Source organism: Cebus imitator, unplaced genomic scaffold (assembly GCF_001604975.1).
Source record: "Cebus imitator isolate Cc_AM_T3 unplaced genomic scaffold, Cebus_imitator-1.0 Scaffold193, whole genome shotgun sequence".
NCBI classification, from domain to species: Eukaryota; Metazoa; Chordata; class Mammalia; order Primates; family Cebidae; genus Cebus; species Cebus imitator.
This window is the reverse complement of record NW_016107508.1, coordinates 3,367,535-3,394,513: the sequence shown is the minus strand read 5'-3', so window position 1 is coordinate 3,394,513 and position 26,979 is coordinate 3,367,535. Positions and strand designations below refer to the sequence as shown.

Here is a 26,979-nt window from a genome sequence, read left to right as displayed (position 1 = left end):
GGACTTCCTCCGCAGCACGCTCGAGTACGCGCGTGGAGGTCCCGCCCCGGAACTGCGGACTCTGCTGCGGCTGAGGTACGGCGGTCTCTTCTGAGGCGCTTGACCCGCCACCAAGGAGCTACAGTGGCGTCTCCACAGAGTGAGTACCAAAAACGAGCCGGGCTGGAGCCGACTCCGGAGAGGGGCTGAGGCCAGGAACCCGGGTTCCTAATCGCGGGTCTCTCTGGGCCGCTGGGTTTCCCGGGTCCAGAGACGGCGGCCGCGGGCCCAGGCCGTCCAACCGAGCTGCGTGCGACGGCCCCCGCGCCTTGGGCTCCTTGTGCGGGCATCTGGTCCTGACGACCTCTGCTTCACGGTTCTCCAGTTTCGTGCGCCCGTTCGTGCCTGAGACAAAGCGAGGGCGCCGCGCGGGACCAGCGTCACGAGGAGAGAGGCCCGTCTGCTCTGCTTAGCGCTCCCCGTGTCCTCGCGCGGTTCGCGTGGCACCCCCCGCCCTCTCCTCATTGAACCGCGCGTGTTTCTTGCCGTGGCGCAGCGGGTCCGGCGGTCACTGTGAGCGAACGTGCTCTCCTCGCCAGGCGCCATGCTTAGCGGTTTTTGACGTGCGTCACTTTTTCATAGTGGCGTATAACGATCCTGTGGGACAAATGTCCTCGTTATCCCCATTGTGCAGACGAGGAAATAGAAACTCAGAGATTAATACGTCCACCGCACACCCACAGCTGACAAGTGGTGGCTCCGGATTTGAACCAAGGTTTGCCTTGGTCATTTTCACGGAATCTGTTATCTTTCTTGGCCTTTCTGAATAGGAAAACCTGGATCGAGTTCCAACCAAACAAGTTGGGCCTGAATGACCATTAAGCCACGTAAAATGTGATGAAAACGCTGGGTGGGTTTTAAAACGCTTGGCAAAGGCCAGGATGGTGGAGCAGGCATTTACTTTCTCAGGCAAGGCTTGGGAAGGAAGCAAGCGCAGAATGCTTTTAATAAAGCTCACCTCTCCTGTCCCCACAATAAAATCTCCTCGGATTCTTACTCTGCCTTCAGAATGACTTATGTGTGGCAGGCTTTATCCTCCGTGCTTTACGTAATTTTCTTTATTTACATAAAATATACAACTTAGATATTGTTAGGTCCTCTCCCTCCTTTTTATAGATGGGAGCACTGAAGTTCAGATAGAAGTGGGTGGCGTTATCCAAGGTCGCACACAGCAAGTGTTGGATTTGGAATTCAAACCAGGTCTAGCTTATCTGTCTTTGTGTACCCTGTGTTCCAGGCAAAGCTGCCTGTACTGTGGTATTTCCTTCTTTGTTCTTCTCGAGGTGGGAGCATGTTTGTATCCTCAGTTCTTTGTAGGGCGTAGTTGCTTAGAAAATATTTGTTGCAGAGACCAATGTAATAGAACATTTATCTCCTTTTCAGCAACCATGAAGTTGAAAGACACAAAATCAAGGCCAAAGCTATCAAGTTATGGCAAATTTCAGACAAAGGGAATCAAAGTTGTGGGAAAATGGAAGGAAGTGAAGATTGACCCAAATATGTTCGCAGATGGACAGATGGATGATTTAGTGTGCTTTGAGGAATTGACAGATTACCAGTTGGTCTCCCCTGCCAAGAATCCCTCCAGTCTCTTCTTAAAGGAGGCACCCAAGAGAAAGGCACAAGCTGTTTCAGAAGAAGAGGAGGAGGGAGAGTCTAGCTCACCAAAGAAAAAGATGAAGTTGAAGAAAAGTAAAATTGTAGCAACTGAAGGAACCAGTACCCAGAAAGAGTTTGAAGTCAAAGATTCTGAGCCGGAGACCCAGGAAGAAGAGGGCATGGTTTGTCATGATCCAGAGGTTGGGGAGATGACGTCAGGAAACCTGGTCCAAACTGCTCCAAAAAAGAAGAAAAAGAAAGGGAGAAAAGGGATGGAGCCTTTTCAGAGCATTGCTGCTAAGGTGCCCAGAAAAGCGAAAACATGGATTCCCGAAGTTCATGATCAGAAGGCAGATGTGTCAGCTTGGAAGGACCTGTTTGTCCCCAGGCCGGTTCTCCGAGCACTCAGCTTTCTAGGCTTCTCTGCTCCCACACCAATCCAAGCCCTAACCTTGGCACCTGCCATCCGTGACAAACTGGACATCCTTGGAGCTGCTGAGACAGGTAAGGGCAGCTTTGGCCAGGGCAGGATTGCTTCTGGATTGAGCCCATAGCTGCTAGTAGGCTAGATAACTGGGAGAGAGAACAATGTTGAGACCATAGCCACAAAAGCAATGCTGAATGAAGCTGTTTAGAAGTCAGCCAGCTCTGGTTTGAAATAGGCTCTTCCTGAATGGTACCCTAGCCAGATCATTTTTATCTTTCTCAGTCCTATAGACCCCATTATCAACCAAATGGAGATAACAGTACCTACGTCTTGCATTGCTGTGAGGGTTAAATGCTACAGTAAACTAAAGCTTACACAGTACATTTTAAGCGGTCTGCAAGTGGTAGTTTTTCCTGTTCTTGAGCCTTTTCTAAATGGCTCAAAAGGGTAAAGGGCTAAGATCAGCCCTCTGGAGAGGTAGATCTTCATGAGTATAAGGAAGAACTGTCTAATTCTCAGGAGTCATCCAAAGGTAAAAAAGGGTTGCTGCTTTGGGAGTTGGTGAGTTTCTTGTCATTGGAAGGATTTAAGTGTGGTGGATAGTCATTGGGTGGATTTTGTAAATAGATTCAGCTGTGAAGTGACTGTTAGGACTAGGCTGTGTTCCTGCAAGACTTTTGGAAGTAATGACAGGTTGACTTTGCTGGATAGACTAGACTACTGACTTAGGGGAGGAACTGGTACTGCCTGGAACTATTAGTCTGTTTAGACCAGCAGTGTCCATTAGAAATACATATAGTCATCTCTTGATACCCATAGAGGATTGGTTCCAGGACCTCCCTTGGATACCAAAGTACAGGGATGCTCAAGTCTCTGATATAAAATGGTATAGTGCTTCCTTATGAGCTATGCATATCCTCCTGTGTATTTTAAATCATCTCTAGATTACTTATAATAACTCATACAATGTAAATCTTATGTGAATTGTTATACTGTATTGTTTGGGGAATAATGACAAGAAAAGTCTTTACAGTGTTTAGTACAGATGCAGTTTTTTTCCCCAAATATTGTCTATCCACATTTGGTTGTATCCATAGATGCAGAATCCACGGTTACAGAAGGGTGACTGTATAATGTGAAATACATATGTAATTTAAAATTTACTAGGAGCCACATTTTTTTAAAGTTAAAAAAAAATTCGTGAAATATTTTACTTTTTTTCGTAAGTTTTCAAAACAGGTATGTTTTAAATTTGCAGCACATGTCAGTTTCGAGTGACTACATTTTAAGTGTTGAGTAGACACGGGCTTTGGGTGTCTGGAACAGGGGTCAGGAAACAGGATGAGGTTCTGTGACGGTCATATACAGTAGATGGAAGAGTGAGGAAACTACAGGAAAGGGGAATGGAGATAATAACTTAGAACATTTGCTGAGCATTTAAAATGTGTCATGTACTGTGTTAAGTGCTTTATGTTGATGAAATCAGTTCTCACAACCACCCTGAGGTAAGTACCATTATTCCCATTTTGCAGATGAGAAAACTCAACCTCACACAGCATAGACAGCTTCCCTATAATTACACAGCTGAAGATGCTAGTGTCTGGATTCTAGGCTAGTTCTGTGTATTGTTAAGCATTCTGCTACACTGCTTTGTTGTGTGCAGAGTCCTTGAAGTAGGTCCCTGGAAGGCAAAAACAAGTTTTATATGAGCCATGTGGCCAGAGATTGACATTTGGATTTATACCACAGCTCCTGTCAGGCTTTCCTTGTGAGATAATGTGAATCTACAAGTCCGGAATTTGAAACGACTTGGATAAGCCATGCATTTGGGTCCGTAAACAGACCACTGCCCATGCAATAATGAATAGACCCTTAAACAATGCATGCAGTCGAAAATCCATGTATAATTTTGAACACCCCCCCAAAACTTAAATACTAATAGCCTGTTATTGACTGGATACCTTACAGATAACATAAGCAGTCTATTTAGCACATATTTTGTATTATGTACTTTATTCTTACAGTAACATAAACTAGAGGAAAGAAAATGTTATTAAGAAAATCATAAGGAACAGAAAATGTATTTACTATTCATTAAATGGAAGTGGACCATCATAAAGGTGTTCATCCGCATCTTCACTTTGATTAGGCTGAGTAGAAAGAGGAGGGCTTGGTCTTGCTGTCTCAGGGGTGGCTGAGGTGTAAGAAATTCTGTGTATAAGTGGACACTCACATTCAAATTTGTGTTCAAGGGTCAACTGTATATCTATTACCCTCAAAAAGATGCCACAGGTGTTTTTGTAATCCCTCCCTCCCTTCCTCTATCCTTCTTCCTCCCTGGGCAACCACTGATAGGCTTTCTATCACTATAGATTAATTTGCATTTTCTAGAATTTTACATAATGAAGTCATACAACATGTACTTTGGGGAGAGGTATCTGGGTCTTTGACTTAGCATAATTTGAAATTAAGCCATGTTATTACAATTACTAATAGTTCCTTTTTAGTGAGGAATAGTATTCCAGTATGTGGATAGAGCAGTTTGTTCGTCATCTATTGATGGACATTTTTGCTTTTTCTTGTTTTTGGCTAATACAAATTTAATTATTACAAGTACTGTTGTACCAGTCTTTGTATGGCTATATGCTTTCCTTTCTATTGGATAAATACCTAGGTGTGGAATGGCTAGGTCTTGTGGCAAATGGAACTTTTAAAGAGTTTTCCAAAGTGATTATACCATTTTACATTGTCACTGGGTGGTGTAAGTTCAAGTTGGTCCATATTCTTGTCAATAGCTAGGTATGCTCGTCTTTAATTTTATTTTAGACTTTGAAATTTTTAGTATTATTTCCTTGTCATTTGAATTTGCAATTCCCTAATGACTAGCGATGTTGAGAATTTTGGCATATGCTTATTTTTGTGTTCAATTATTTTTCCCATTTAAAAATTGGGATGTGGTTCTATTGTAGTTTTGGGAGTTCATTGTGTATTTCTGGGTACATGTGCTTTATCAGATGTGACAAGTTGCAAATTTTTCTCCTAGTTTGTGGCTTACCTTTTCATTAACAGTGTTTTTCAAAGAGCAAAATGTCTTTCTTTTGTTGAAATCCAAATTATCAGCTTTGTCTTTTATGAAGTTATGCTTTTGGCACCTTTGGTGCTTTATTTAAGAACCCTTTGCCTAACCCAAGATCACAAAGATTTCTCCTGTTTTGTTCTAGAAGTGTTAATATCCTTAAGTTTTATGTTTTGGTCTCTGACCCTTATTGAGTTAACTTTTATTTATGGTGAGAAGTATGGATCAAAGTTTGTGGGTTTTACTGCATATGACTGTCTACTTATTTCAGCACCATTTGTTGAAAAACTATTCTTTCTCCATGGAGTTGCCTTTGTATCTTTGTTGAAAATCTATGACCATGTAGGTTTGGGTCTTTCTCTGGAGTCTTTTCTTTTTCCGTTGATCTATTTGTGAGTCTTTATGTCAGTTTCTTACTCTCTTGGTTATAGTAGCTTTATAATAAGTCTTTAAATCAGGTAGTATTGAGTCCTCTTAACTTTGTTCTTTTTGAAAGTTATTTCGACTTTTGTAGGCCTTTGCCCTCCCATATGGATTTTAGAATCTGTTTTATAGTTTCCACAAAAAAAGCAAGCTGATATTTGGATTGGGATTCCATTGATTACAGAGCAAATTGAGGATAGATGACATCTTAACAATATTGAGTCTGTGAATATGGTATATCTCTCCATTTCTTTAGGTCTTTAACTCAGCAGTGTTTTATACTTTTCGGTATATATATTTTTCACATCTATGTTAGATTTATCCTTAACCATTTTATATTTTTTATTCTATTGTAAGTTGTAATTTAAAATTTTTTATTTCCAATTGTTACTAAGAAATATGATGGATTTTTTTATATTGATCTTGTATCCTGCAACTTAGTACCACCAAGTAGTTTTCTGAGGATTCCATGGAATTTTCTGCAAAGGTGATCATTATCCAGTCTTGGATGCCTTTTATTTTTCTTCTTGTATTGCACCAGCTAACACCTTTAGCAGAATCTTGAATTGAAGTGGTAGACTGGGCATTATTGTTTTGTTTTTGTTCTTTCAGGGAAAACATTTAGTCTTTCACCATTAAGTCTGATCTTAGCTGGAGGTTTTTTGTAGATGCTTTTTATCAGGTTGAGGAAGTTCTCTTTGACTTCTCATTTGCTGAGAGGTTTTATCAGGAATGGATGTTTGATTGATATTTTTCAAATGCTTTTTTACTGCGTGTAGTGAAGTGTGGTTTTTCATTTTTAGTCTGTTGATAGGGCGAATGACATTTTCAAATATGAAATTAGACTTATATCCAGGGACAGACTGAACTTGGTCACAATATATTGTTCTATTTATGTATTGTTGGATTTGATTTGCTAAAATTTTGTTGAGAATTTTTGAATTTATGTTCATGGGATATTTGCCTGCAGTATTCTTATAATGTTTTCGGTGTTGAAATCAGTAATACAGCTTCAGAATGACTCCTGAAGTATTCTGTTCAGTTTTCTGAAAGAATTTGCATAGGATTGGCATTTTCCCCCCAATTTAAATGTTTGGTAGAATTCATCTGAGCCTGCACTTTTCTTTGTAGGAAGGTTTTTAACTACAAATTTACTTTAATAGATTAGAGATATTTGTGTTACTTATTTTCTTCTTGAGTGACAGTTTTCTACTTGCAGTTGTATTAGTTTTTGTTTCATGTATTCTGATAATCAGTTATGTGCATAAATGTTTTATGGAGTAAAACATTAGATTATTGTTATATCCTGTAAATGAATTGGCTTCTTATCATTATGAAATGGCCCTCTTTATCCCTGGTAATATTCTTTGTTCTAAAATGTACTTTGGTGTTAATACAGCCAGTCTTGCTTTATTGATTAATGATAGTATGGTGTGTGTTTTTCCATACTATTACTTTTCCTTATTTATATCTTTATATTTAATGTGGATTTCTTATGGGGAGTATATAAATGAGCCTTGCTGTTTAATCTGACAATTTCTGTCTTTTAATTTAATTATTGAAGCGAGGCACAATGTCTCACATCTGTAATCCCAGCACTTTGGGAGGCTGAGGCAGGTGGATCACTTGAGGCCAATAATTTGAGACCAGCCTGGCCAACATGGTGAAACTCTGTCTCTACTAAAAATAACAAAAAAATAGCCGGGTGTGGTGGCATGTGCCTGTAGTCCCAGCTGCACAGGAGGCTGAGCCATGGGAATTGCTTGAACCCAGGGTGCAGAGGTTGCAGTGAGCTGAGATTGTACCACTGCACTCCATCCTGGGTGACAGAGTTAGACTTAACCTCAAAAAAAAAAAAATTATTGAGTTTATTTACGATTAATGATTATTGATAATGTTGGGTTTATTCTTTGACTGATAGCATACCTGATTTATTTTTTTCAAATTTCTGTTTTCTATTTTTTAGGGTTTTTTTTCCCTTTTCTATGTTTAGATGTTTATTTTTAAATTTTTTTTTATTTTTCCATAAGTTATTGGGCTTCAGGTGCTATTGGTTGCATAATTTTTTTTGTTTTTTGTTTTTTGAGACAGTCTTGCTTTGTCACCCAGGCTGGAGTGCAATGGCACAATCTTAACTCACTGCAACCTTTGGCTTCTAGGATCAAGCCATTCTCCAGCCTCAGCCTCCCGTGTAGCTGGGGCTACAGGCATGTGCCACCATGCCCAGCTAATTTTTGTATTTTTATTAGAGATGGTGTATCACCATGTTGGCCAGGCTGGTCTCAAACTTCTGAATTCAAGTGATCCGCCCACCTCAGCCTACCAAAGTGCTGGGATTACAGGCATGAGGTGTGTCCGGTTTAGTGGTGATTTGTGAGATTTTGGTGCACCTGCCACCCAAGCAATATACCCTGTACCATATTTTTAGTCTTTCATCCAGCACCCCCTTTCATTCTTTACCCCAAGTCCTCAGAGTCCATTGTATCAATCTTATGCCTTTGCATCCTCATAACTTAGCTCCCGCATATCAGTGAAAACATGCAATGTTTGGTTTTCCTTTCCTGAGTTACCTCTCTTAGAATAATAGTCTCCAGTCTCATCCAGGTCACTGCAAATGCTGTTAATTCATTTATTTTTATGGCTGCATAGTATTCCATCATGCGCACACGCGCGCGCGCATGTGTGTGTGTGTGTGTGTGTCACGGTTTCTTTATCCACTTGTTGATGGGCATTTGGGATGGCTCCACGATTTTGCAGTTGTGAATTGTGCTGTTATAAACATGCGTGTGCAAGTATCTTTTTTCAATAATGATTTCTTTTGCTCTGGGTAGATACCTATTAGTGGGATTGCTGGATCAAATGGTAGTTCTACTTTTAGTTCTTTAAGGAATTTGCACACAGTTTTCCATAGTGGCTGTACTATACATTTCCACCAGCAGAGTAGAAGTGTACGCTGCTCACCACATCCGTGCCAACATCTTTTTTTTTAAGATGGATTCTTGCTCTGTTGCCCAGGCCGGAGTGCAGTAGCATGATCCTGGCTCACTGCAACCTCCGCCTCTCAGTTTGGAGCAAGTTTTCCTGCCTCAGCCGCCTTAGTATATGGGATTACAGGCGCCCACCACTACACCTGACTAATTTTTCTATTTTTAGTAGAGACGGGGATTTCACCATGTTGGCCAGGCTGGTCTCAAACTCCTGACCTGAGGTGATCTGCCCACCTCAGCCTCCCAGAGTGCTGGGATTACAGGCGTGAGCTACCATGCCCAGCTGCCAACATCTGCTGTTTCTGTTTTTTGATTTTTTTGATTATGGCCATTCTTGCAGGGGTAAGGTGATATCACATTGTGGTTTTGCTTTGCATTTCCCTGATCATTAGTGATGCTGAGTCTATGTTTATTGGCAATTTGTATCTTCCGTTGGGTATTGCCTGCATCCTTAGCCCACTTTTTTATGGGATTGTTTTTTTCTTACTGATTTGTTCAATTTTGTTGTAGATTCTGAATATTAGTCCTTTGTCAGATGGATAGATTGTGAAGATTTTCCGCCACTCTGTGGGTTGTCTGTTTACTTTGCTGACTGTCCCTTTTGCTGTACAAAAGCTCTTTAGTTAATTAGGTTCCAGTTATTTATCTTTGTTTTTATTACATTTGCTTTTGGGTTCTTGGTCATGAAATCCTTGTCTAAGTCAATGTCTAGAAGGGTTTTTCTAATGTTACCTTCCGGAATTTTTATAGTTTCAGGTCTTAGATTTAAGTCCTTAATCCATCTTGAATTGTTTTTTGTATAAGGTGAGGGATGAGGATCCAGTTTCATTCTCTTACAGGTGGCTAGCCAGCTATCCCAGGATCATTTGTTGAAAATGGTGTCTTTTCCCCACTTTATGTTTTTGTTTGCTTTGTCAAAGATCAGTTGGCTATAAGTATTTGGGTTTATTTCTGGGTTCTCTATACTGTTTCATGGTATGTGTGCCTATTCTTATACCAATACCTCTCTGTTTTGGTGACTATGGCCTTATAGTATAGTTTGAAATCAGGTGTGTGATGCCTCTGGATATGTTCTTTTTGTTTAGTCTTGTTTTGACTATGCAGGCTCTTTTCGGGTTTCATATGAATTTTAGAATTTTTTTTCTAATTCTGTGAAGAATGATGATGGTATTGTGATGAGATTGCATTGAATTTGTAGATTGGTTTAGGCAGTATAGTTATTTTCACAATATTGATTCTACCCGTCCTTGAGCATGGGATGTGTTTCCATTTGTTTGTGTCATCTGTGATTTCTTTCAGCAGTGTTTTGTAGTTTTTCTTGTGGAGGTCTTTTGACTGCTTTGTTAGGTATATTCCTAAGTATTTTTTTTTTTTTTTTTTTTTTTTGCAACTATTGTAAAAGGGGTTGAGTTCTTGATTTGATTCCCCACTTGGTTGCTGTTGGTGTATAGAAGAGCTACTGATTTGTATACATTAATCTTGTATCTAGAAACTTTGCTGAATTCTTTTATCAGTTATAGGAGCTTTCTGCAGCAGGCTTTAGGATTTTCAAGGTAAGTGATCATATCATCAGCAAACAGTGACAGTTTGTCATCCTCTTTACCAATTTGGATGCCCTTTATTTTTTTTCTCTTGTCTGTTTGTTCTGGCTAGGACTTCCAGGACAATGTTGAAGAGGAATGGTGAGAGTGGGCATCCTTGTCTTCTTCCAGTTCTCAGAGGGAATGCTTTAAACTTTTCCCCGTTCAGTATTATGTTGGCTGTGGGTTTGTCATAGCAGGCTTTTATTGCATTAAAGTGTGTCCCTTGTATGCCAGTTTTACTGAGAGTTTTAATTGTAAAGGGATATTGTATTTTGTGTAATGCTTTTTCTGCATCTATTGAGATGATCATGTGATTTTGGTTTTTAACTCTGCTTATGTGGTATATCACATTTATTGACTTGCATATGTTGAACCATCCCCGTATCCCTGGCATGAAACCCATTTGATCATGGTGGATTATCTTTTTGATATGTTTTTAGATTTGGTTAGCTAGTATTTTGTTAAGGATTTTACCATCTATGTTCGTCAGGGATATCGGTCTGTAATTTTCTTTTTTGGTTTTGGTATTAGGGTGATACTGGCTTCATAGAATGAATTAGGGAGGGTTTCTTCTTTCTCTGTCTTGTATAGTGTCAAAATAGTGTCAAGAGGATTGGTACCATTCTTCTTTGAATGTCTGGTAGAATTCTGCTGTGAATCCAGCTGGTCCTGGACTGTTTTTGTGGGTAATTTTTAAATTACCATTTCATTTTTGCTGCTTGTTACTGGTCTCTTCAAGGTATCTAATTCTTCCTGACTTAAGCGAGGAGAGTTGTATTTTTCCAGGAATTTATCCACCTCTTCTAGGTTTTCTAGTTGATGTATGTAAAGATGTTCATAGTAGCCTTGAATGATCTTTTGTGTTTCAGTGGTGTCAGTTGTAATATCTCCTGTTTAGTTTTTTAGTGAGTTTATTTGGATTTTCTCTTCTTTTCATGGGTAACGTTGTTAATGGTCATAATGATATAATAAATATCAGTTATATTTATCTTTTCAAACAACCAGCTTTTTGTTTCATTTATCTTTTGTATTTTGTTGTTCTTGCTGTTGTTTCAATTTCATTTATTCTGCTCTGATCTTGGTGGTTTGCTTTCTTCTGCTGGGTTGGGGTTTGGTTTGTTCTTGTTTCTCTAGTTCCTTGAGGTATGACCTTAGATTATCTGTTTGTACTTTGTTTCAGACTTTTTGATGTAGCTGTTTAGGGCTGTGAACTTTCCTGTTAGCACTGCCTTTGCTGTATCCCAGAGGTTTTGATAGGTTATGTCATTATTTTCATTCAGTTTGAAGAATTTTTAAATTTCCATGTTGATTTTGTTTTTTACCCAATGCTTATTCAGGAGCAGATTATTTAATTTCTGTATATTTGCATAGTTTTGAAGGTTGCTTTTGGAGTTAATTTCCAGTTTTATTCCACTGTGGTCTGAGAGAGTGGTTGATAGATATAATTTCAACTTTCTTAAATTTATTGAGGCTTGTTTTATGGCCTATCATATAATCCATCTTGGAGAAAGTTTCATGCGCTGTTGAATAGAAGTGTATTCTGCACTTGTTGAATGAAATGTTCAATGTATATCTGTTAAGTCCATTTGTTCCAAGGTATAGTTTAAATCCATTGTTTCTTTGTTGACTTTCTGTCTTGATGACCTGTGTAGTGCTGTCAGTGGAGTATTGAAGGCCCCCACAATTATTGTGTTGCTGCCTATCTCATTTGTTAGGTCTGTTAGTAATTGTTTTATAAATTTGTGAGCTCCAGTATTAGATGCATATATGTTTAGGATTGTGATATTTTCCTGTTGGACAAGGCCTTTTACCATTATACAATGTCCCTTTTTTTGTCTGTTTTAACCACTGTTACTTTAAAGCTTGTTTTGTCTGATACAAGAATAGCTACCCCTGCTTGCTTTTGGTGTCCATTTGCATGAATTGCCTTTTTTCAACCCCTTTAAGTTTATGTGAGTCCTTTTTTTTTGTTTTTGCTTTTTAACTTGTATTTCTTTTTTATAGGTCCTGTGTGATTTATGCTTTCAAGAGGTTCTGTTTTGATATGTTTCCAGGATTTGTTTCAAAATTTAGAGCTCCTTTTAGCAGTTCTTATAGTGGTGTCTTGGTAATGGCGAATTCTCTCAGCATTTGTTTATCTGAAAACGACTGTATTTTTCCTTCATATATGATACTTAGTTCTGCTGGATACAAAATTCTTGGCTGATGATTGTTTTGTTTGAGGAGGTTAAAAATAGGGTCCCAGTCCCTTCTAGCTTGTAGTGCTTCTGCTGAGAAGTCTGCCGTTAATCTGATAGGTTTTCCTTTATAGGTTACCTGGTGCATCTGTGTCACAGCTCTTAAAATTCTTAACTTTGGATAACCCAATAACAGTGTGTGAAGATATTTTTGCGGTGAATTTCCCAGGTGTCCTTTGTGCTTCTTGTATTTGGATATCTAGGCCTTTAGCAAGGCTGGGAAAGTTTTCCTCTATTACTCCCCCAAATTTGTTTTCCAAGCTTTTAGAATTTTTTTCTTCCTCAGGAACAGCGATTATTCTTAGGTTTAGTCATTTAACATAATCCCAGACTTCTTAGAGGCTTTGTTCATTTATTCTTATTTTTTTCTTTGTCTTTGTTGGATTGGGTTAATTTGAAGACCTTGTCTTTGAACTCTGAATCTTTCTTCTTCTTGTTCAGTTCTATTGCTGAGACTTTCCACAGCATTTCACATTTCCAAAAATGTGCCTAGAGTTTCTTGAATTTTTTTATTGTGTTCTTTTTGAGCTATGTATTTCCTTGATTGTTTCTCCCTTCACTTCTTGTATCATTTTTTGGATTTCCTTGCATTGGGGCCTTGCCTTTCTCTGGTCCCTCCCTGATTAGCTTAATAACTAGCCTCCTGAATTCTTTTTCAGGTAAATCAGGGATTTCTTCTTGGTTTGGATCCATTGCTGGTGAACTAGTGTGATTTTTCAGGGGTGCTGAAGAGCCTTGTTTTTTTCATATTACCAGAGTTGGTTTTCTGGTTCCTTCTCATTTGGGTAGCCTCTTTCAGAGGGAAGGTCTAGGGCTAAAGGCTGTTGTTCAGATTCTTTTGTCCCATGGGTTGTTCCCTTGATGTAGTACTTTCCCCCTTTTCCTATAGATGTGATTGATGCCCATGGATGTGAATGGATCCTATTGATTCCAGGACCGGCATCAATAGCTGCATCAAACTGCAGTGATTATTATCTCTCTTCTGGGTCTAGATACCTCCAGGCTAGTACTGGGGGTTGTCTGCACAGAGTCCTGTGATGTGAACCTTTACGGGTCTCTCAGCCACGGATACCAGCACCTGTTCTGGTGGAGATGGAGTTTCACCATCTTGGCCAGGATGGTCTTGATCTCATGACCTCGTGATCCACCTACCTCAGCTTCCCAAAGTGTCAGGGTTTTTTTTTGTTTTGTTTTGTTTTTTTTTTTAAGGCATTCAAATAAAAAATACTGCTACACTGTCTTCTGGCTTTTCATTGTTTCTGGTAAAAAGTCTATTTTTCTTATCAAAATGTTGATGTGTTTGTTTTTTGCTCTCTTTCTTCCTTATAGTATCTTATTTTTGTGTGGTTATTTTTTTACTGAGAGCTGCTTATTTTCTTTGAAAACTGTGAAAATTTTTGGGGATCTACGATAAGGGTTTCTCCCTAGAGGAAGCATTTATTGGCTTCTGCCTAGGGCATTATCTCTTTGGAACTTCTTTAAATTCTCTGCCTGAGGTGTTTTGTTTTGACCTCCCAGATGATTTGGGCTCTGTGTACATTCAAAGGCAAGTTTTAAAATGTTCAGGCATAGATGAGTTTTATATTTAAATTTTCTGAAAACTAAGAAAAATTTCTTTTAGTCCTTTCTCACCAAAGAAAGGTCTTAGGAAAGTATTGTGTAGGTTACCAGTTTTCACCCCCACAACAACACATAGACCCAAAACTTGCCCTTAATCTCTTCATTGTTTCATTTCTTGGATCTAAGACCCCAGAGCTAGTCTGCCATACTTTTCCTTGGGTTCTAATTTACTTGTGCCTTCTGGCTCCTTCTGGTAAAATCTGTGTAGAGTGGAGGAGCTTTGAGTTGGTCAGGATGGCACTTGGCTACCTTATTCTGTGCAAAAGAATGAATTTCAGACTAAAGTATGTTCATCTGTGTTTATTTTGTTTTGTTTTTTACTTCTAAGGAAGTGGGAAAACTCTTGCCTTTGCCATTCCAATGATTCATGCAGTTTTGCAGTGGCATAAGAGGAAGGCTGCCCCTGCTCCAAGAAACACTGAAGCACCACCTGGAGAGACCAGAACTGAGGCCGAAGCTGAGACTAGGTCACCAGGCAAGGCTGAAACTGAGTCTGGAGTGTTGCCTAATACTGTAACTGAGAGTGAAACACTGCCCAGTGATACCGCAGCTGAGGCCAGAAGCAAGACTGGAGGCACTGTCTCAGATCAGGTGTTGCTCTTTGGTGATGATGATGCTGGTGAAGGGCCATCTTCCCTGATCAGGGAGAAGCCTGTTCCCAAACAGAATGAGAATGAGGAGGAAAAGCTTGAAAAAGAGCAGACTGGAAATCTAAAACAAGAGTTGGATGACAAAAGCGCCACCTGTAAGGCATACCCAAAGCGTCCTCTGCTTGGACTGGTTCTGACACCCACTCGAGAGCTGGCTCTCCAGGTCAAACAGCACATTGATGCTGTGGCCAGGTTTACAGGTGAGGTTTAGGTCCATTTAATAAATATTTTCTAAGCAAATCGCAAATGCTGGGTGGTAAAGATGAATGAGCTATGGCTCCTGCCCTCTAGGGTAAGCTATTCTTACCTATGAGCCAGAGAATTAAGCCCTACAAAAATTGAGTGACATTTTCACAATTCCCTCAAGGATAATATATAGTTGGTGCCATTGTAGATGCTTGGGAAATTTATTGGCTACACTAGATGCTCAGGGCAGGGATTAGCAAACTACCTGGTTTTGTAAATAAATTACTGGAACACACCCACACCTATTTGGTTTTATATTGTCTATGGCTGGTTTTGTACTATAAAGGCGAAGTTGAGTAGAGTTAATAGTTGTGACAGAGACCATCTGGCCTAAGAGGCCAGTAATGTTTACTAATGATCTTTTAAGAAAAAGTTTGCCGATCCATGTTCTCACCAATTAGGATTTAATTCTCTCAGGGAATTCACTCTGGGAAGGGCTTCACTCTGGGTATTTTAATTTTATAATAAAAGCAGCAGTTAATTACCAAGTTGTTAATATGTGCAAAGCACTAAGCTATTCACCTGCGTGATACTAAGAAGTTTTCCACTAGAGAAGAAAATAGAACAGGCCATTAGAGGACCTTTCAGAATAATTCTAATTGAGGGAATGGGAAAGGCTTCCTAGGATCTCCAAGATCCTAGGAGAGGTGTAGCACAGCTGCAGGTAATATTCCGCATAGCATTGTGATACACCAGTGTTCAGTTTTCCCAGAGCTTTGGAAGTAAGCATACATTGGTTCAAATTCAGCCCCTTTGGTGTGGTTGGAGGGGAGGGATTAGAAAAGAAATGAGGTCAGAGAAGTAGGGCCCAGTTCATAGAAGACTTGGTAAGCCTTCTGGGAGTGGCACCAGCAGTCTGGCCAGGCCTGCGCTCTAGAGCATTATGCTGTGCTGATGACTATCTCGGCTAATCTGGGGTGCCTGTGTCAGCCATGTAAGAAAATGAGCACCCAGGTTCCATAAGTGTCCCTTATGTTTTCTGTCCCATAGGAATTAAAACTGCTATTTTGGTTGGTGGAATGTCCACACAGAAACAACAGAGGATGCTGAACCGTTACCCTGAGATTGTGATTGCCACTCCAGGACGACTGTGGGAGCTAATTAAAGAAAAGCATTATCATTTGAGGAACCTTCGACAGCTCAGGTAATAAATGATACCTCTTCTTTCCCCCTCACTGCCTTTTCTGAAACAAGTCTCAGGTGACATGGTGTGGGCAATGCCTTCTTCCCATTGCAGAATGCCATGGTGTGGTATCATCCAGACCCTGGCCTTTAGAAAGCCAAGTGTGCCTGAGGGAGATGAGTTGAGGCACTGATGGTGGTGGTGGTAGTGAGGGCTGTGTGTGTATGTTTTTAGGATGAGAGTAGGGTGTGCTATAGATGATTCCTCTTAACCTGCTGCTGACCAGTGATATGGGTCTCTCTGGATCTGCAGGTGCCTGGTAGTGGATGAGGCTGACCGGATGGTTGAGAAAGGCCATTTTGCTGAGCTCTCACAGCTGCTAGAGATGCTCAATGACTCCCAGTACAACCCAAAGAGACAAACGCTTGTTTTTTCTGCCACACTCACCTTAGTGCATCAGGCTCCTGCTCGAATCCTTCATAAGAAGCATACCAAGAAAATGGACAAAACAGCCAAACTTGATCTCCTTATGCAGAAAATTGGCATGAGGGGCAAGCCCAAGGTCATTGACCTTACAAGGAATGAAGCCACGGTGGAGACACTAACAGAGACCAAGATCCATTGTGAGACTGATGAGAAAGACCTCTACTTGTACTACTTCCTGATGCAGTATCCAGGCCGCAGCTTAGTGTTTGCTAACAGCATCTCTTGCATCAAACGCCTCTCTGGGCTTCTGAAAGTCCTTGATATCATGCCCTTGACCCTGCATGCCTGTATGCACCAGAAGCAGAGGCTGAGAAACCTGGAGCAGTTTGCCTGTCTGGAAGAGTAAGTTAGGACTGTCCCCAGAGGCATAACCTCTAGTTAGTTACTGGGGTAAAAGCGGTTGGGATGGTGGGGAAATGGTGAAAAAGCTACCTTCTCTCATAGGGGCCTTATCTCAGTAGAAGGTAGCCTTTTGTTTGCAAAGCATTTGGCAAGGTTACTCTCATTTAGTGGATTTGGTGGCTGTTAAATACCTTACAGAAACTTCAATACTAAGATGGGTGAAAATACATAATATTGAATATGTAGACAGTAGATTAGGTTCTATGCTGGCACTTTAGATACATTATCACATTCAGTTACTCTCCTAACATCCTTAAGAGGAAGCAGAATAGATTCATAGTTAAGAGCACAGAACCTGGAACCAGAATGCCTGAAATCAAATCCCAGCTCTGTCACTCCTTAGGTGGTCAAGTTATTTAAGTTCTCTGTACTTTAATTTTCTTATTATTGGGATAATGAGAATAATAATAGAACCCATTATAGGGTTGTTATGAGGATTAAGTGATTGTGAATTCATGTGTGTAAAGTGTTTAGAACAGTCTCTAGCACATAGTATGTGTGTATTGCTAAATGTTAGCTTGAATAATTTCTAGTCCTACTATTACATGTTACCATTATCGCTATTCTCATTTATAGATGAAAAAATCAGGTCTAGAAAAGCTGATTAGTTTGCCCAAGGTTTCTCTGCCCGGAAGTGGTGGAGCTGGGCCTCAAGACAAGTCTGTTGGACCTCAGAGCCCATGCTGTTTCTCATCCTGCTGTCTGTGTCCATCTACCTTTGGACCAGACTGATGCTTAGGGAACAGGGTGGAGATTGTCAAGATGAGGGCCTGAGAAGTTGAGGCAGACTATAAAGTGTCTTTTGCCAGTGTTTTGTCAGGTCACGGGGTAATTAGTTTCTAGAACAAGTATTTGATTTGCTTGTTTTTGAAAATTGGTAAGTAGTATCGGTGGTTTACTGGGATTAGCTTAGCGCAGATCTCGGCAAACTATAGCTCTTGTACCAAATTTTGCTTGCTGCCCTTTCTGTTTTCTTTTTTGAGATGGGGTCTTGTTATGTCGCCCAGGTTAAACTTGAACTCATGGGGTTAAGCAGTCCCACCTTAGCCTCCTAAGTGCTAGGACTGCTGATGCACGCCATCTCACCTGGCTGCTGCCTGTTTTTGTAGTAGAAGTTTTACTGGAACACAGCAAGACCCATTTATGTATTGCCTATATCTGCTTTCACACTAAAATGGCAGAGTTGAATAGTCACCGTAAACACTATGTTGTTCACAAAGCTGAAAATGCTATCTACCTCTTCATAGAAAAAGTTTGCTGACCCTGATTTAGAGCAGTAGTTTAATGTTTTACAAACTAGGATTTTCATTGCATTTCCCAGCGTTAGCTCAGAAATTCAGGGAGTAAGGACTCCAAAGGGGTCAGTCTTACATTCTGAAGCACCTGAAGTACTTTTGACTTTCCTTGAACCACACATTGAGAAACATCATCCAACACATTTATCAAATGCTTACCATGAACCAGACATTGTTCTATGTGGTGGTAATACAGCACTGAGTAATGCAAAGTCCATGCTTTCATGGAACTTACATTCTAGTAGAGGGAGATAGTAAATTGCAAAGTAAGCCCACAGTGTACAAGTGATCCTAAGAAGTAAGACAAGCAGGGGTTGGAGAAAAGAGATTTGGGTATCTGTGATCAGGGAGACTTCTCTGATGAGGCAAGAATTGAGCAGAGAACTGAAGAAAGCAATGAAGTGAGTCATGTGTATATCCAAGGCAAGACCCTTTAAGGCCCAAGGAGTAGCAAGTGCAAAGACTTGGAGTTGAGAGCATGCTTGCTTTGTTTGGGTAATATCAAGGAAGTCAGTGCCACTGGGAGGAAATGAGAGGGTGATAAGAGAGGAGGTCACTGACCCAGAACATATATGGCCTCATTTAACTCACTGGAGGGAGTCTTTATCACTGCAGAGTATGGCATGTTGGTTGGGGTCAGTTGGGGTCAGTGAGTCCCAAGTTTGGATCCAGACTCCACAACTGAATAGCCATGTACATACCTTGGGAAGTTAATCAGTTTATCTGGAAAAGGGAGATAATAGTGCTATCTTGTAGGTATTGGTAAGGACTGTAATGTTTAAGATGCTCAGCAGTTGGTAAGAATTTGATTAAAGATAGCTGTTAATTTTAATGAGCTTTCTCTCTCTACTACAGCTGTGTTCTCTTGGCAACAGATGTGGCAGCTCGGGGTCTGGATATTCCTAAAGTCCAGCATGTCATCCATTACCAGGTAGGGGTATCTGAGAATTTATAGGCATCTTCCTACATTTAATGGGGAATTTTTAAGGTAAGGTTGGGGGAGGGAGGAGGAATTGTTGGTTCCGGGACTCTTGCATCAGAGAATACATACCAATGGTGTCAAGTGCCCACTGCTCCCGCTTTTGGAACTCTGCTGAGATTTGGTCTTTAGAAAACCTTGCTTTGTCTGATGTCAGGTAGCCCTTCTCTCCAAGCTACTTGATATTATCAGGTTAGTGTCTTAGTTTTTTTCTGTGAAATGGCCATAATAAGTTAAGCATGTGAAGTGGTTACCCTGATGTAGAGAAGTATTAATAGAAGAGTGTGGTAGTTTAGATCTCTCCAGGCTCAAATCCCAGCTGTGTAACCTTGAGCAGGTCATATAATTAAATTTATAAAATACTTAATATTTCTCGTGTTTTAAATAGCAGTGAGTACCTACTTAGGGTTCTTATTAAGATAAGTTACTAGGTATAAAGAGCTTAAGAAGCAGCCTGGCACATTATAAGCACTTAACTCATGATAACTGCCATTGATAGTGGCAATAATATCAGTGTGTGCATCTAGTGAGTATCAGCATAGAGTTGTGGTTAGGAGTATGGGCACCTGAGCCAGATTGCCAGGGTTCTAATCCCCAGTCTACTGCTTCATAGTTGGTTAGCTTTAGGCAGGTTATTTAGTACCTCTGGTTTCCGTGTCATTGTTTGTAAACTGGAAGTAACAATGCTAGCTACCCCATACGGTTATCCTGAGAATTAAATTGAGCTGATGCTGATGAAGCCAGTAGCACAGTGTAAACACTCAATAAATGGTAGCTATTATGGCATTTTAATTTTTCCTCTTTAATTCCTCTTTGTGCTTTTAAAAATCTTTTAGGCTGCTCTTTCAGTGAAAAAACAAACTCAAAGTGCGTTTTCCTGTTCTCTCACTTCACAACAACAATCAACACAGAAGACTTCTGTAACCAAATATGTGGGTGTTTTCACCACATATCAAGCAGTAGACACCAGCTGGGTGTCCTCTAATTCGGTTTCATTTTCTGATGCTGTCTTCCTGGAGATAGTCTCAGATCCAGATCCCACAAGATGTCCCTCCTTCTCACGACCAGTCAATAAGTCAGGACCTCTAGAACTTCTGACCAACAGCTTCAAGTTGAGGTTCCTATGACCCTTCTCTTTGGGTTCAATTAATTTGCTATGGCAGCTCTCAGGACCAAAAGAAACACATTTACCAGTTTATTATAGAGGATATTACAAAGAATATAGATGGGGAGTTGTATAGGCTGAGGGTACAGGGGAAGGAACATGGAGTTGCCATGCCCTTCCTGAGTATACCACCTTCCAAGAACCTCCACATACTCAGCTTATTCAAAAGTTCTCCAAACCCTGTCCTTTGGGGCTACTTATGGAGACTTCATTAAGATGATAAATTAAACCATTGGCCTTTGGGAAGTAAGGCTGAAAGTCCCAACCTTCTAATCCTGCCTTGGCCTTTCTGGTGACCATCTCCCATCCTGAAGCTACCTAGGGGGCTCTCAGCTATCAGTCAGTAGTTTGTCATTAGCATACAAAAAGACATTACTTTGGAGATTCCTTTGCCAGGAAACAGGGATGAAAAGCAAATACATATTCCACGGTATCATAGGTACTAATTTTGGTTTAGCAAATCTCTATATACTGTACCCTTTTTTGAGGGAAGTAGCTGGGTCAACCTTTGTGGAGTCAAGGTGAATCAAATGCAGTCCCAGCCCCTAAGAAGTATTGGATCCAGCAGAGGAGGTGAGATGACCACAGCCATAATTTAAGGTAGAAGTTATTAGAAAATTACAAAATACAATGGAAGAGAGAGGTAACTTCTAGTTTGGGAGGCTAGAAAGTACTTTCTAAAAAGATGCCGGGCATTTAAGGTAGAGAGGATTTGGACATGCAGAGGCAGAAAAAGAAGGAGCAAAGAAATGGGCAGTGTTCAAGGGCACTTGGCTTAGAGTGAGAAGAGGGGATTTGTTGGGAAAGGGGTAGTTGCTGAGGCTGAAGGGGTAAATTGGGGGTAAATCGCTGAAGGCCCTGAGTGTCAGGTTGAAGGCTTTTATCCTCTAAATAAAGAATGGCAAATAAATCTCATTTCTAGGACTCTTACGAACAGTTCATAGTGGCTGCTTAAAGTACTATATCAGAAAGGATACCTAGATGTTATCTGGGTCTAGTGGAGAAGACTGTTGTGCTTGATTAATGCTGTGTGCCAGAGGCTCAGTGAATGTCAGTAACAATGCCACATTATCTATGGCTAATATATATATTGGATTAATATAGCCCAGGGATTAACATGGTCTGTGGAACTGGGCTGCTTCACTTTAAATCCTGGATAATAAGTGACTGCTCTGGTCTGGCTGCATGGTCCCGAGGACCTGAACCAGCAGGGGCATGGGAGAGGAGAGCCTGCACAGTGAATCGGCTAAACCTGGGAATATTTTGAATGTGGGATTAAGAAAGGAGGGTTAGATTGTTCCACAATGCTGCAGAGGTTTCTACCTGCCTGGCTAGGAGGGAGGAGGGTCCGGCTTGGGGATGTGGCCCTGAGGAGAGGACCAGTGTTTGGCAGTGGCCATGTATTGATCTCCCAGTTCTTCCTGTGGCAGGTCCCACGTACCTCAGAGATTTATGTCCACCGAAGTGGTCGAACTGCTCGAGCTACCAATGAAGGCCTCAGCCTGATGTTGATTGGGCCTGAGGATGTGATCAACTTTAAGAAGATTTACAAAACCCTCAAGAAAGATGAAGACATCCCACTGTTTCCCGTGCAGACAAAATACATGGATGTGGTCAAGGTAGACAACAAAGTTAAAACCCCAGTGCTAATGAAGGGATTGTGCTGCTCCCTCACAGAGCACCTTGCTGTGGAGTTGTGGCAACATAACCCTTAAAAACTAAGGAATGGTTCTGCCAACAGCTGAACAAGGAGACTTGTAGAAAGGATTGAGAGCAGCGTGCCTGGGAAAAGGGAGAAAAGGGGAGTGACTGAAGGTGTGAGGCATTTTCTCCCTGAACCATTTCTTCCTTGTTTGGCCGTGAAGTTCCCCCTCCTCACTGGACAGTGCAGTGGTTGGCTGCCTGGACATTCTCTTAGAGGGTTGTAGACAGTGTGGTTGGTTTTCTTGCTGAGGCGGATGCTACAGGTTTGGCACATCCCTGAAGCAGGTGCCAGTAAATTCTGTCTTTGGGGTTTTATTTTAACTCAGGCATTCACCAGGTGAGTGCTGCTTATTGAGGGACACTGTGTTAGGGACCAAAGTGGGGTGGGTTCTCCTTCCCAGAGGTTCACCAGCTGTGAATATTAAGTTCAGGTACAGTGGAGCCATGTGGAATTACTGGGCATATGGTTATTTGGGAGGAGAAGATGTTCTATCTAAGCTTCCTGCAGGCAAATATGTGGAAGGGTACAGAGGAGATGGAATACCAGGAATTGAGGGAGCAAAAGCATGGAACAATTCAAGGACTGTTGGCTTCTCTCACTTGAAAGAAATGTTAGCTTTGTGGGGAAATAGGGTGGAGATAAGGATGGAAAGGTGGAAATCATAAGAGAATTCCCATTAGTAAGGAGGGTTAGGAGCTACCCAGACTTCCCATGGTTCCTTTCCCCACATCACAAGATCTTTCTCATTTTCTCAGGACATCTTGCCACTGCATTGTAGCCCCAAAACCCCCTCGAGGGAGAATTGAAATGTTTTTTTTCTTAGCTCAGCTATAGAAGCCAGCTGTTGTAAAAATTCACTTTGGTTACCTATAGGCTGGCAGTCAAACTAGTAAGGGTTTTCAAAGGATGTGGCCGTTAGGTTGATTGTTGGGAATGTTGGCGGTCGTGCTTACATGTGTACACACAGATGTACACAGGGTAATGGTTGCCTACTGGGCTTTTATCAGGAAACAAAGCAAATGAAGTTCAGTAGGAACTGAACTGCTTCTCACTGATCACTGATCTCAAGAGTTTTTTAAAAACACTACTTGCTGGGCATGGTGGCTCATGCCTGTAATCCTAGCACTTTGGGAGGCTGAGGGGGAAAAAGTACTTGAGCCCAGGAGTTTAAGACCAGCCAAGACAACACAGTGAGACCCTGTCTTTAAAAAAAAAACAAATTAGCTGGGCATAGTGGTGCTTACCTGTGGTCCCAGCTGCTTGGGAGGCTGAGGTGGAAGGATCACATGAGTCAAGGAGGTTGAGGCTACAATGAGCCATGATCCATGCCACTGTTCTCCAGCCTGGGCAGCAGAGTGAGATCCTGCCTCAAGCAAACAAATGAACAAAGACACATAACTCAACTCAAGTGAGACTTTGCTTCCCAGAGGCCTGAACTCTCTTTCAGATGAATATTTTCTGTTACTTTAACCCAGGAGCGAATCCGTTTAGCTCGACTGATTGAGAAATCTGAGTATCGGAACTTCCAGGCTTGCCTGCACAATTCTTGGATTGAGCAGGCAGCGGCTGCCCTGGAGATTGAGCTGGAAGAAGACATGTATAAGGGTAAGCCCTTGGGCCAGATGGGAATTGAGGAAGGTGAAATTTCCCTTTAACTTTTGCTTTGTTGGAACCTTCGCTGCTACTGTGGGTCTTGTCAAAATCAGCAAGACGTCCTTCCCCTTCTTTGCTAACAGGCCCTACTCCCAGATGGGTTTGCTCTTGTCTCTGTCTTGCATCCTCGGCTACCTCCTCTTAACGTGGACAGGCAGTGGATACAGCGAGGAAGGGAGCAGGCCCTCTGGCCAGGCTGCCCATGTTAAAATGCCTGCTCATTCCTTTTACTGTGTGACTGAGTCAAGTCATTTAACCTCTGTTGTGTCTCAGCTTGCTTTTTTCGATAAAATGGAAGTAATCAGCCATCTATTTCATGGGATTGTTGGGAAGACTGATTGAGTTAAAAAATGTTAAGTGCTTGCAGCGTTGCCTGGCAAATAGAAAGTATTTGGTACATTTTAAGCTATTTATCATTATGGTTCCTATTACACCTGCCTTCCAACCTGACAAAGCACTTTCATGCCATTATCTCATTTGATCTTCTCCACTTTCATGACGTGAACATACCAGCTAGTACTATTCTTTTACATATGGGAACTAGATACTCAACAGCAGAGGCAATTTGTGCAGGGAAACAGCTCTGTCACCAGGCATTTCCTGAGCTGCTACTCTATATGTGGCCAGAGGCTGAGGCTTCAGGGATGAATCTGCTCGGTCCCACCTTGAGAAAGCTCCTGAGTCTTAAGAAGTTGTAGAACCAGATCTAGAATTCTGTGCTTTTTCCACACCACCAAATGTACAGCTCAGCTGAGATATTGACACCTCAGTGCTCAAGTCAGCAGATTCAGAGCCAAACTTACTGCTGTCTGCTCAGCATGGAAGCCAGGAGCCAAACCAGTGGGCTTATAGACAGTGAGCTAGTCCTGGTAGCTCAGGGTTGGGGCTTGGGCTGAAGATGTGGAGGCCTTGGCTTCCCTTCCTGAGGACAGGCTGAGATGGAACCCTTTGGCTCTGCCCGCCTCTGCATGTGCAGTCACAGCGCTGGTGGCAAGGTACAGGAGAGCTGGGCTACAAAGAAGCATTTATTGTCTCCTAAGGGGGTTGTAGTTGTGAAGTCTCCAAACCCCAGGTGGGCAGTAAGTTGGTAGGTCATAGGAAGAAAGGTGATCTGTCAGAAGACTTGAGTTCTGGGCTCTGTCTGATGGCTGACTCTGAGACGTAAGCCAGGTGACTTCTCTAAGCCAATTTACTTCATCTGTGAAGATAATTCCAGTCTTCGAGTGTTTTTACAAAGGAGAAAAGTACAGAACGGTCCTGCGTATCCCCCCCCCCCCAATGGTTAGATGTTATCCATTTACAGCCCCTGCCAAGCCACCACTGGCTTCTTTGGAGAACTGTTCAACTCCGCCTCCCTAAAGTAGTTCTAAAATATCTTTTATTGTGTTATCCATCAAGGGAAACAAAATGTTTCTACAAACCATAGTAAATAGGATCTTTTTTGTATTGTGTTTCAAGGAGGAAAAGCTGACCAGCAAGAAGAGCGTCGGAGACAAAAGCAGATGAAGGTTCTGAAGAAGGAGCTGCGCCACCTGCTTTCCCAGCCGCTGTTTACAGAGACCCAGAAAACCAAGTATCCCACTCAGTCTGGCAAGCCGCCCCTGCTTGTGTCTGCCCCAAGGAATAGCGAGTCTGCTTTGAGCTGCCTCTCCAAGCAGCAGAAGAAGAAGACAAAGAAGCCAAAGGAGCCACAGCCGGAACAGCCACAACCAAGTACAAGTGCAAATTAATTGTCCTGGTCAAGTGTGTCGGTGACTGCACATTGGTCTCTGTTCTGTTCTCTGGCTATTTGCAAAACGTCTCCTACTCTTGTGTTTCACTCCACTATCAACCCCAGGTAAAAAAGTCCCTCTCTTCCACTCACACCCATAGTGGGGGAGAACTCGTGGATTTGCATTGTTTTGGAGTAAGAATTCTATGCAGCAGCTTAACTTTTCTGTATTGCCGTGTTTATAGGCTTCTTGTGTGTTCAACTTGATTTCGTAAATTAAAAACCGTGGTCAGAGCCAGTGTGTCATCCTAATTTTTTTTTAATTTTTTTTTATTTTTTAGCTAGAAGATGGGGGTGGTGGTGTAGTTTGTCTCATTATTAACTTAGTGATTCTCCTGAGCCAGCACAGTGCTAAGCCCTTGAAAGGACAGAAATAGTGTCAGGCCTCTGGCTGCAGGCCAAGGTTGGACAATGTGAATGGACCAAGAGGCTGGAGTTGAGGCCTCTGTAGTATATCCTGCCAGGTCCTTGGTGCATGTTCCTGCTTTACCCAGAACAACACCCTAATGGCCCCTTATCTGTTTCCCACTCTGTCCTGGCTATTATCTGAGCCTCGCTGGGAGGTGGGCAGGAATGAGGTTGCTGTCTTCAGGCTTCCCTCACATCACAGACCCAACAGTAACAGTCACTGGTTCTGGCGTATGAGGCCCTCAGGATCTAGCCCCAGCCTTGTCTCCACTCCCCTCCTCTGTGACAGAGCAGTATTCTGCCCACATCGTGCTTCCCTTCTCTTATCCTGAGCCTTTGTACAAAATAGGCTTTTCCCTCGGTCTGCATTGCCTTTTGGCCTTCTCCGTCCTATGGATCTTCCAGTCCTGAGCCTCTAAGGGTTAGCAGTGCTTCTTCTGGGGCTCCCTTAGTGTCCTGTGCTTACCCTTTTCATAGCATTTGCCATGCTATGTTCCCTTAGCTGAGCTCCTTAGGAGAAGAGGACCTCAAGGCTTGGGTCAGCCTGGTGTAAATGTGTATTGAGGGAACTAGGGACCTCCTGGTGCTGCCCTAGCTTTCTCTGGATCAGTGTAGGTGAGTATTCACAACTCCCACAACCATGGGAGTAGCACAGATTTCTGCACAGCTGTCTGCCTTCCAAACAGGTATTTATTGGGGCACAATACAGTACAGCTGTTCAGTTCAAGGGATGCTAGGGAATTGAAGAGGATACATTAAGTAGACCAAGATACCCCAAGATTTAAGTAGCCAGCCTCTCTCAGCATCATGGTTGGCACTTTCATCTACTTGAAGTAGCATTTAGTCTTGAAGGTCCTGAGAAATATATATATATTTTGAGACAAGGTCTTGCTCTTGTTGCCCAGGTTGGAGTACAGTGGCACAATTACAGCTCACTGCAACCTCACACTCCTGGGCCCAAGCAATCCGCCTGCCCCAGCCTCCCAAGTAGCTGGGACTACAGGCACACACCACCATACGTGGCTGATTTTTTTTATTATTACTATTTTGTAGAGATGAGGTCTCACTTAAGTTGCCTAGGCTGGTCTCAAACTCCTGCCCTCAA

The 26,979-nt window shown here is 41.8% G+C and overlaps 1 protein-coding gene across 1 annotated transcript; it reads left to right on the top strand.

The window, feature by feature from the left end:
• The first annotated feature begins 17 nt into the window (after window positions 1–17).
• On the top strand, window positions 18–25,701 carry DDX24 (DEAD-box helicase 24). Its single transcript, XM_017547008.2, has 9 exons — window positions 18–139; window positions 1,423–2,142; window positions 14,320–14,841; window positions 15,878–16,031; window positions 16,323–16,838; window positions 19,049–19,124; window positions 21,768–21,956; window positions 23,518–23,647; window positions 25,154–25,701. The coding sequence occupies exons 2-9, from the start codon at window positions 1,428–1,430 to the stop codon at window positions 25,423–25,425; spliced, it is 2,574 nt and encodes an 857-aa protein (XP_017402497.1). The 5' UTR covers window positions 18–139; window positions 1,423–1,427; the 3' UTR covers window positions 25,426–25,701.
• The last annotated feature ends 1,278 nt before the right edge of the window (window positions 25,702–26,979 follow it).